Consider the following 12,564-nt stretch of genomic DNA (forward strand, 5'->3'; position numbering starts at 1 on the left):
GTGAACTTTATTTATGAGATTGTATTGGTATCGGTATTGTATATAATAAACGATAATCGACTTATTTTTAATCTACTAAAAAACTTATAATGTACCCTTCAATTTTGATATTTCTTTGATCAGTACATAGTATCATTTTTCTTGTCAATGTTTTTCCGTCTATTAACTGTGTCGAACATGTAGCAACATTTTTATTTCTTTTGCTACAGAGACTATAACCAAGTCTACATCAAATTCCGCTCCCATATGCTGAGTAGTGGAAACAGTAAATAAAAATTTATTATTTTCTGAATTTTAAAATTTATTTTCGCAGGATATTGTTTTTCCAAATGACTTCATAGAAATTGCTTACAAATAAAGCTACTATATAGTTATAACATTACTGTTGACATAGAAAGGCCACCATCTATCTCTATTATATATTTTAAGCAAATGTGCATTAGAGGTTCCTTTTTGTTTGAAGGATAAGCCAAGGACTCCTGTAAGCGGGACAGGAAACTGCGCTTACGCGTTTCCAATATGGGTCTTAGTTTATTCTACATATATGGAATGTCTCTTATAGTGTTTTGCTACAAAATAAAGAGTTTTTAAAAGTATTTTGTTAGGGGAAATCATCAAAATAATAAAAATGAGGCTATATATTTGTAATAGAAGTGGTATTTCATTAGTTCTTTAATCAAAATAAACATTAAAAGCATCTAAAAAAGAAAAAGCACAATCAAAAAGTACAAAGTTGGTCCAAGTCTACAAGTAAGAAGATTTTGATTAAAATTAGCTCTTTTCCTGTTAGCTTCTGAATTCTTAGCTCCCATTCTCTTTTTTGTTAAAAATCGGATGTCATCATTCAGTTTAGCACTTAAATTTTTACCCATAACATTAAAAAAAGCGAATGAAATTATTTGAAGAAAAGCTGACCAGGAGTGTCCTTTCTCGCACTTTACTTCCACAACGACGATAATGTCAGAGTTTAAACTGTCCTACATCCTGTCAATGAATATAGCAACAAATGAAGCTCTAGGATTCGGGGTGCCAAGTAAACTGTCGTTCTCTTTAGGAGTAGCTGTGATGTAAGAGAACATGGAATGAGCATAAAGACAGGAGAGGTAGAGAAGGTCGGATGGAGTCGAAAACCACCCTCTGTTCATTCTGTGGATGAACTCTTTCAGATCTACATGCTGATTGGTTGGGCTATCGAAGATTATTGAGTCCGGAGGTGTGTCTCTGATGACAATTAACTCTTGGCATGGTGTACAGCTGATCATTTTCAAAGAAAAACAAAAAACCCGGCAACATAGTGGTGGAATTTGACAAGACTCAGAAAGGAATATTTTCCCCTGCTTCCAGGATCTGTCTCACTCTGATGTAGTAGATACCTCCACTTGTTGAATGTCTTCTAAGGTCTCTGTTTGATTCAATTCTTCTTTTGCTCCCAGAAAGGAAGCCAAATTGATGGCTTGAATCACAGTGTTGACCTTGCCTGGTGAGGTGATGTGTGACACTGCCTTTTTGTCAATCAACACACCAGAAAGGTTCATTTTGAATGACATATCTCTCTCAAACTGGATTCTGGCTACTACTTGGGGGCCCAATTTCTCATCATGGGATTGCTTCAAAAGGGCAACACTTGGTTTTGTGATGATGATGAAGTTTGATGGGAGTGTCTCCTTGGCCAATTTGTCACCAAGTTCTTCCACAGAACTCATTTTATTGAACTGTTGAGCCCTACGTGACGTGGTCACGGCTTGAGTTTGTCTTACTGAAGTTGTAGGAGTTGAGAGGTAGTTGGGGCAGTTTGGCCATAGGGATGGTACTACATCTGGTTTGAGGTACCTGTAACTGAAGGACAGTTATTAGCATACGCATCAAAAGTGAGCAGCTGTCTTACCTCTTCTTTAGAGCCTTGCCAAGGGTCTATCTTCTTTTAGACTCACAGATGAAATCAGAGTCGTTGAAATGCAGGGAACATAGGTTTGTACTTTTGGATGGTGCCTAATCTGTCTTTTTCGTATTTGTTTCACTTGGAACGGCTCTCAGGCAGGCGGTATCAAGTCCAGGGGTTCTCTCTTAGTTTGGCCACATATGGATCGTAACTCCAGACTGTTGTTGCTCGTTGTCACAGCCTGTTCTACACCCTGGAGCACAACACTTAGTGGGCATGATTGGAATTACAAAACACAATAAAGATGACGTCCACAAAGTATCTAATAGTTATTACTTATTAATTATTATCTAAGCAAATACGTTGCATTGTTTTTTTCCCAATAGACCCATGTTGCACGCGTATTTGAATTCATGTTTGCGCGTGCCCGGTCCTACTTACAGGAGTCCTTGGATAAGCTAATCAGGCACAACTTCATTAATGACATCTATCTATTTCTCTCTCCTTGCAATTTGATGTGAACTTATGTGAATATAATATATTCTACTTTTTCCTGTACAATCAATTATTTTTTCCAACAATCTGGAATTCCCACAAAAATTAAAGTTTTCTGAGTGAAAATGCTCTTTAAAATAATTTATTGACTTATACATTCAATGTAGATTCAAGAGAGTAAGTATATTAAGTTTCACATTCCGTGCAACAATATAGCTTCCTTTTTTCAAATGGCAATTTAGCTATTCTATAAATCAAAAAAGCATTATTTTTCTATCAAAAATGATGGTTCACATTTACAATTTTCTTTGCCACAGTTTTAAAAATCATATCAGATAGGTGACCTAACCCATTGTTGAATTTCACCGAACTTCCATATTTTAATACCCGTTGATTCTTTTATTTTTATTGTTTATCTTTAAATGACTTTTCATTGAAAGGTTTTACAGTATACTTATTCAATACAAAATGTAATTCCATAAATGTGGATGATTAGTTGCTTACTCTTTGGTGATTCTGCATCCTTATTATAAAACGTCAGGATTTCCGGAATCAATCCGGTTCTAATTTCTTGATTTAGACAAACTGCATCAAATTAGAATGTTTGCATGACTCCAAATCTGATTATTTCAATTTAAGTTCTCTAGTATTATTATCCGTTGAGTAATTTGCGTTCAAATTTCAAATCATGAACATGATTTAAAAACTCGTTTTTTGCATTTAGAAATTGAAGCAATTAAAAGATTTAAACCATTTTTCGACTCTTCCTCATTATTTCAACGCAGGATAGCAAGTATGTTGCTACTGTGTTTTCAAGAAAACTTTAGAACATCGTCTTCTAGAATAAAACCATGGCCACACCACTACTACTTCAACAGCCTAACTACCATACATTATAAAAAAGAGGAAGTTATGAAGCCCCACTCTGTATGAAAGAAGAATTGAATGTTATGACGACTGATGTAAGCACGCAGATTAATATTTTTTCTTGTTCCTATCCTTCTCTTGTGTAATTCATGTAAAATAGAATGCAATTCTATTGATTGTATCTCTCAATCCTTCCCCAAAAAGGAGGAAAAAATATGTAACTATTCTTTATTTTATAGGAGGGAATTGTTCACTGATTAACAACAGTTAATTTGTGTTCAATTAATCAAAGTTAAGTACACAAGGAGTCTTGGAATATATAATTATAACCAAAGTTAGGTTTTAATCCAATAAAATAAATATAAGTTCAAAATACCCTCATATAAAAATCGTATTCAAACATGTACGATCTTAATTTAGGGGCGTCCGCAGGATTAGATATATTTTTTTTTCTGGGGGAAGGGGGTACTTTAGTTTTTGGAATTAAAAAAAAAAAAAATCATCATTTTTCATTGAAATTAAAAAAATTCCTAATCTATTCACAAAAAATTACAAATATCATTTTTTTTGAAAAAAAACTTAAATTAGTAATTTTTTTGGGAAAAAGTTCAAAATTCGATAGCTATTCACAAAAAATTTCAAAAATGAAATTTCATGTATAAATTTATTTTCCAAAAATCCACGGTTATTCACAAAAAATTTCAAAAATCTATAGCTATTAAAATATTACATTTTTTGCTCTGTTTTTAGTAGTCGGTTCGATTTTTAATTACACAACTGGAACAAATATTTATATCAACATTCATACATTATATGTTTCAGTCCTAGAGTTTCCATATTTTGTTTAATCAATCATTTTAATGGAGATATTATATCATTCCTTTAATATTAAAAACATACCTCATATCTTTCGGTTTGTTAATCATTTTAGGAGTTCATACTTATCCATTTGAATATATTTTAGCTCGATAAATAAAAATAAACATGCATTGACAATATAATAAGGACTGCCAAGAGTAAATATTTGATCTAATAAATTCAGCGAGTCCATATATGTTTTATAGAATGTGGAACTATTTTTTTTACCACCCGAATCAAGTGTAAGAATATAGGAAAAGACTCTGAGAAAAGTGGGTTTCCACATTCGAATACTTAATTGAAAGTTTGAAATCGAAAATAACTTCCATTTTATAAGAAGATTGTACCCTAAATATTTATATTCTATTTCATTTGGCAATGGCTTTATCATTTCTCAACTAATTTTCCGACTCAAGTTGACTTTTAACGACTTAACTCAATCGATTTAAGTCGACACAACACTCTTGGCTGAACTATATTCGTTTCTAGGTGCGTTAGAAGGGAGTGGACTGTACGCATTTTTGCATTTACTAGAAAATGTAATATATATATTTTTTGACAAAAATGAAACATTTGAAATTTAATTTTTCAAATTTTTTACAAAAAATTTAATTTTCTGTGAATAAGTATATATATTTGATTTTTTTTTTCAAGAAATTTAATATTTGAAATTTTTTTTATAAAAACTTAATTTTTTGTAAACAGCTATGGATTTTAGGTTTTTTCAGTAAAAATTTAATTTTTTGCTAATGACTATAGATTTTTGAAATTTTTAAATCTATACCAGTAGATTTTGAAAAAAAAATTCAAAGTAATTTAATATTTGAATTTTTTTCCACAAAAATTTAATTTTGAAAATTTTTTAAAGAAAAATTTGATTTTTTTATATATTTTTGATATATCCGTAATATCAATATGTAAAGTTAACTAACGAACACCCATTCATTTTTCCCATCCCTTTTTTGGACTTCAAAAAGGGAACTTTTTAGTAGAGTGATTATGAATGAATGAGGGAACTGAATTAAAACAATCTTGTAAAAAATGCCTTATGAGAATTAATACAACTTCTTAAATTAATAAATTATTATGATGATGACAAAAAATAAATAGATCAACCAAAATAAGTATTTAAATGTCTTAAGATAATCTTTACACGACTGTTTTAATAGAGCATGAGCGTTATTTACTTATATTAGTTTGTAAACAAAGCGGAAGAGAGTGGCGACGTCTTGTGAGAAAATAATACAACTCCCTGAACGATAATATTATTAAATACAAGGACATAACCTTATTATATATTTTATTTCTAATTATTTTATTAATGCTTTAAATAACTCCAAAATTTAATAAAACTTGTCGATAGACAGCATTTGAAGTTCTTCCATCCATTTGGCCATTATAATTATCTACAACAATATAAAATATTGTTGTAGATAAAATATAGGTGTAGGTATATTGCTCAGATAGAGGGTCTTGTAAAATATTTATGTTGCACTACAGACTGACACAATACCTTTATTCCCGAGAATATTATTATTTTTGATTTGCTCAGATGCTTATTGGTCCCAAAAGGTTGACTCTAAATCCTAAGGGCGCTTCCAAATCGAACGTAAAAGCCGTACTTTAGAACAATCTTTTCTAAATGACTTTAACATAACATAACCTGTGACGTCATCATTAAGCAATCTCCACTATTTGGTATGTGTGTTGTTTGTTTTTATGAGTTTGTATAAAAGCGATAAAGAGTACGCCGTCTTGCAGCAAAATAATAGTCGCCCGGATTGGTAATAGTATTTGATATAAAATATAAGTGCATGTAACTCACATAGATGGACTGGTGAAATTTCTTCTCAGCATGCCCATTTTTTAAAGCAACAACATACAGACTGTCACATCACCTTGTGGATAATATATGTTATTTAGTTTGATCATAAGGTAATTTAATGTATTATTAGTGAGAATGATGCCTTAGAGAGGGCGCTTAAATTTGGAATGCTTTTCCAAGACCGATAAGTAGGACGTGATCTATTTTATGTCCCAAAGTCAGGACTGATATAACCCTGGATATTGCCTCTATTTTCTTTATTTAATAATTTCTACTCTTAACAATAAAGAGTACATGTTTCACTCCTTTAGTTGTTATCAAATCATGAGATGACTTGAAAAACAGCAAAAACATATGAGTAAAAGGTAGTGCAAGCACGTTTATATGTATGTAGTATTGTTTGGAAATGGATGGTATATCCTATTTTATTCTTTTCTAGTCATCATCCCAACTCAAGATGATTAAACGCTTCATTGAGTAGAAAATGCATGATTTTCGTATGTGTATCTTTTTTAATGTACCAACATTATAATTTAATTTATTCGTGAGTTCTTATTATTTAGTTATGAATCTTAAAATAGAAATGCATGGTTATTTAGTCTGTATTAGTGTTGGGGCTCGGTCTGGTTATAATTAGTGTTGGACCAAACCAATAATAAAAAGTTCACATAGAAAAATTCAGTCCATCACGGCGTTACCTCAGCTGTCAACTGTTGATTGTTCTTCTTCTTTCACCAAAACCAGTGATCTGAACTTGATCTGTTGAATTTAAATTAGCTTTTCTTAATGAGCGGTAATCAGTTATCAACAATTATAATTAAATAACAATTTCATAGTTGTGCTACAGAATTGACTAACTACCAATTGAGTTTAGGATTTTTATTTGTTGTTCTTTTTTCTTCCGGTGGAAAGGTTGCAAGATACAATACAGATAACTATTTGATAAATTTGCCTCAAAAAAAAAAAAAAAATCTGTCTGAGTCTGTTTCATTTTAAATTTGAAGAAAATAAATACTTAATACCGAATTGAAAAAGAGATTTCCGCGTTTCGACAATGCTATTGTTGATTAGAAACGGATTTTTTCCAATTGGATCAAGATAACTTGTTTTAATTTACAGCATATTATATACATTATTATATGTTACTTTTAGATATTTCGATAGGTAGGAGTGAATATTGTATTAATGTATTCAATAACATATGTTATTTGTTTCAATTTCCACGTCAAATCGAACTACTCACAGTCAAATCCATATAATTGGTAAATATTCTCTGTTAATTTATTGACAAAACGTTTTGTCATACAATGAGAAGCTGTATGCGTACAAACAAATGAATAGTCGTACAGGTGTTTGATATTGTCTTGTGTATGTGTAAATGTTTATTTACGGATATTTTTTAGCAAGTCAGTGTATTTTTGATATACACCTATATAATATTTGGATTCAGCTCTGAGAGAAAGATTTGAGCGGATATGTGGACAAAAAAAAAAAAAAAAACTTAAACAAAAACCAACATAAGAATATATTATTTTACACCTCAGATGCCTTCATTTCATAGACATAATTCGATCAATTATAGGCTTTTTCTTTGAATTTATGTGATAATTTATAATACCCAAGAATATTAAATGTACTTTAGAATCTTCATTTGATTGATAGGACTTAATTTGCCCCCGACATGGACTTTCAAATCAAATCTCACCAATTCTAGTTTTTCATAGAGAAGAATAATTTTAATTTCGCAACGAAGTTATGCTTTTTACGGCTGTTTGTTTTTTAGTCAGCAGGAGTACTCCAAAAGTTACAAGTCGATTTTGATCAAACTTGGTGCGAAGATAATATATGGTCACAGTAAGAGGCTATTAAATTTTAGGACGTCAAGTTAACGCATAACTTAAAACATTCATAATCGACCATAACTTTGGAACAAATTAAGATATATAACTCAATTTGATTTGAGGCGGTGGGTTTGCTCTCTAACGAGTGCCCATTCTATTTGCTCATTTAAATACTAATTTTATTTCTTAAAAGTGAGAAATATAACGTTTTTACATTAAGTCCCTAATCTGAAAGTTGGCCGTCTGTAAGTAGTCATAAACAACCATTTAAAAAAAGAATAAATACCTTGCTCTATCAAAAATTTATTTTGTTATCAGCTGTCGATTTTTCTACTTATTTTGACTTAAAAAGGGTTCTAAATATTGTTTTTTTTTTAAAATTCAAATTGGTTCTTTACGAGCTGTGAACAATTTCTAAATATTATTTAATAATAATTTCTTAGTTGAGTAAAATAGTCGAACTATTAAATGATTTTCGGCCTTTTTCTGTTTCTTTTTGGAGAAAAAAAGGTAGAAAGATTAAATAAGGAAACGCTGTGCTATGATTCTTTTAATTCTATTTTTAAAGCCATTAGTTGAACTTGCCTTAATATTTTTTTGGAAACTTGTCTATTCTGTTTAATAACCACTACACTCTTGGTTTATTATAGAAAGCAAATTAATAATTGACGTTTTCCTAAAATATTCTGAGTTTTTGAAAGTCCCTTTATCATAGAATATTAACAATTAAAATTTGTGAACATGAAACTTTCTATTTTAGAAAGGAAGGAATATTTAAATTTGTAGAATATAATATAATTATAGAGTCCCTTAAGAAAATAAGCCATCGAATATTTCAAAAAATGATATATATCCACGTTCTGCTATATAAAAATCCATCATTATAAATAAAAACAACCTATAAAGGCAAGTTTTAGCTAAAATTCAAGGGTCCATAGACTAAATTAGCTAATGAAACAATTAAATCATTGAGATATAATTTGAAGCATTGTGGGTTAAGGAATGTGTTTGAGTCAGTTAGGTCAGTCTTTAAGGATGTGCTTAGATGTGAACAATATACATAGAGATAAGTAAGATGTACATAAGTTGAGTGTTCTTTTATATTTGTAAGATTTATACTTATAACATAAGAAAATTGGGCGAGCTTCTCAATCTTTTTTCATGAAAACTTTTGTCTCTGATATACCTTGTCTCTAAAAATCTTGGATGTGACCCTATGGATTATTGATAATTATTTGAGATGAAAAAAAAAAAAAGAAGTATTGTCCTTTAAAAAAATGTCATAATTTTTATAAATGGTAATATGTGATTTTTGTTTAATGACACAACTCCTCAATAAAAAAAAAAATTGAATTAAATTTTAAATCTTATTTTCTTAGAAGAAACAAAACTTTGAATTATAATTTTTTCGGAAGGAAGTTGGATTCATTTTTTCTTGACAGGATCATTTAATTTTTAATTTTTTTTAATAATTAAGAAAGAAAAATATACTTTCCCTCCTTTTCGATGAATAATTAACTCACAAAACTTTTTTAATTTTTTAAAGGAAAAACAAAAGAATTTTGTATATTAAAATATAAAAACCTAAAAGTTCCACTCTTAGAATAGTTAAAAATTAATAAATTACAACTATACAAAAAGTTGCAATCCTAAAGAATATTCAACAACAATTATTCACTGGTTCATATATACTTCAAGAGTAGAACTCATAAATCATTATCAATGACCCTGATTGAACCGTAATTATACAAAAAGGCATTACGTACAATACATTATTGGGTCTTCTACCAACACCTATTAACTAATCAAAATATACCTACTCTTTTCATATTTTTATTCTTCCTTGTAATTATAATATTGACTTCTTAGCTCAGAGATCGATAAAAAATAAAATAATGGACTAATCAGTTATATAATATCATGTACTTTAAATATAGGTTTGTATATAACAAATATTGTTAGGCCATACGGGATTGACTCTTAAATGGATATAATATGTATTTATGTTTTAATTACTATTGTATCAACTTGAACTCGAACCGAATAGAGTACTAAAGGATCAACTAAGAATTAGATAGGAACAAGAAGAAGAAGAAAAAGTAAGGATGCTGACTAGTGTCAGCATCCTTATTTATTTTGTCCAGTACAGTCTTAGGGTCTGTCCTTAAGACTGTGGCCCTTCGTATTATCAGTACTGGAACTAATTAAAAAAAAAAAGAAATAATGTTGAGTAACGTCGTCAAGGATCTAACTTTATTAGGACTGATATGCAAAATTGAACTGGACCGGAATGAGAGTGAACTGGACGGTACTGCAATATTTAGTCCTAAATAAGGACTGATACAACACTTATGCCCCTTGCCCACTGCTCATTTATATCCAATGAAATACTTTGTGTATTACTTTACAACATTTCATGTACTATTTGTGGGAATTATTTTTGCTCTATGAGAACTAATGAGCTAAATTTTTTTACTAACTGATATTGTACAATTTTTTAGAAACCCCTAGTATACATTTATTTAATCTGTCTCCTAAGAGATTAGAAGATATTTGTTATTCATTATAACTGATTATATAATCATTCAGGGATAGTAGCACCAAGAAGTTAAGAACTTTTGATAAGTTTTAGTGATAAAAACTACTTAACTGAGTTGACTGGGGTTGATAATTCTTTGATTCGACACAAGACTAGTTTTAACGACCTGAAATTACATACTTAGTCCATAGGGGAAAGTCTATCTAATTATTTATTTGCAATTTATATAGTAACGTTAAAGTTTTTTGGAAATAGTTTATAGTAATACATAAATTTTGTTTTGACTTAGACTAAAAAAATAAAATACTGCGAAGAGCAAAAAATGTAGTTTTACAAAGCAGCATACCTAATGTATCACCAATCTTTAAGTCTTGAATAGAATTTGTTCCTCATGAAGTCAATTAATATGAATTTGAACAAAATAATTTAGTGAGGGGATTTCTCTTTGAACTGGGATTATGTATACTAGGTATGTGCCTATAAAATGAGACTTTCGGCTATTGGTCCCTAGGTGTCGCCAGTTAGACATTATAAACCGGTCCAAAAATCTAAATGCTTATTTGGACATGTGTCAACATTCATTGTTTGTATAGTTTCATTCAACAACGCACTTTTTTCGCTCGTAAAAATGTCTAATTTTGTGCCTACAAACTACGATGTGCGGACATCATTGATTTTCTGTTACCAATTAAAGAAAAACGCTTCTCAAGCCCATCAAATACTTGTAGAAGCTTATGGTGGAAATGTTCTAAGTAGAGTACAGTGTTTCAGATGCTTTGAAAAATTCCAAAGTGGTGATTTTGACTTGAGAAATGAAGATAAATGAAGAAGGCAATGCTGTGTGTATTCTGGAACCAGTGTGGCGTCATTTGGTATGACCTTCTACAACCCGATCAAACCGTTAATGATGATCGCTACCAACAACAATTAGCAGACTTGAACCATGCTATACGCCAAAAAACCCAAAATATGAAGCTAGGCAACACAATGTAATTTACCTTGATAACAACGCACCTGCGTATCGCTCTATAGCCACCCGCCAGCTTGTTGAATAGTACAACTGGGAAACTCTTGCTCATGCAACTTACTCACCAGAACTGGTGTCTTCCGATTATCACTTGTTTACATCGATGGGCCACGTACTCAATGATTTACGCTTCGATTCTCACGCTGGAGCCAAAAAATGGCCCAATGCTGGTTTGCGGCCAAAGAAAAACAATTTTTTCTAAAGAAAAGGATCTATCCATTGCCTAAAGATGGGAAAAATATTTGGCTAGCGAATTGCATACCATGGAAATTAAATTTTGTAACCATTTTTTCACAATAAACTTTCAATTTAAAAAAAAAAAGTATCATTTCATAGGTGCATTACCTATTTTTATATTGATCATTTTATTCAAAATGTGCTCGTGACACGAAAGATCTTTTATTTGAGCAAATCGATTTTCTCTAAATTTATTTAGTAGTGAGATGTATGGACATCTATTTTATATAATCTTTTCTACGATTAGTAACATTAACAAATGATTGATACAATAAATTATTACTTAAAATAAAGGAACTTTAATTTGATTTGAATATATTATATCTTAAAGATATCCAAAATATTTCACAGGCAGCTCGCCATTCAATTAATTCAAACATAATTCTAAAATGCATTGCTCTTCCAAAATAATCGAAGGATTCCATCGATAGAGGACATGTGTTTGGAATTGGAAATTTTGATGCGACCAGAAGATTGATCATATCTAACCAAATGAAATTCAGAAATGAATTAGATAAAGCAATTAAAGTATCATTAAATACAAGTTCAAAGGTTCTTGATTGTGATGCTATACAAACTTGACACTATTATGAAATGACAACTTTGTTTAGTACTATATTTCTATAGAAATTGAAAGTAGAATATGAATCACCTGAAACCGATGAAACATTCTTAATCAAGTGCCATGTTCTATGTTTTATGAAATTGTTAATATTGAGGCGATTAACGCCAAATCATAAATATGGATTCCTTTAAAATAAAATCATAGGCGAAATCGGTTATTATTCACTGTTTTTTACTCTGGAAGGGGATTTCTGATCGTCCATCTTTGTACATTAAACACCTTCACTCATAATTAATTAATTTGGATACTATCTGAGAAATGCATTTATAAATAGGTAGCTTCATCAATCTAAAAATATACATTACGAATATTATAAGCTATCTCGTATTAAAGAACATTTGAAACTTGGAGAAAAAAAGAAATTTTATCTT

At 30.3% G+C, this 12,564-nt stretch overlaps 2 protein-coding genes across 5 annotated transcripts in view; one reads left to right on the top strand and one right to left on the bottom strand.

Annotated features, from left to right (window-relative positions):
* Positions 1-12,564, top strand: part of LOC121127748 (putative polypeptide N-acetylgalactosaminyltransferase 9) — a 60,700-nt gene that overhangs the window by 24,319 nt on the left and 23,817 nt on the right. The window lies entirely within an intron of this gene.
* LOC121115693 (uncharacterized) lies at positions 1,353-1,703 on the bottom strand. Its single transcript, XM_040709840.1, has one exon. It carries the CDS (start codon positions 1,701-1,703, stop codon positions 1,353-1,355), a length of 351 nt encoding a protein of 116 aa, XP_040565774.1.

Source organism: Lepeophtheirus salmonis, chromosome 1, assembly GCF_016086655.4.
Source record: "Lepeophtheirus salmonis chromosome 1, UVic_Lsal_1.4, whole genome shotgun sequence".
Taxonomy (NCBI): domain Eukaryota; kingdom Metazoa; phylum Arthropoda; class Copepoda; order Siphonostomatoida; family Caligidae; genus Lepeophtheirus; species Lepeophtheirus salmonis.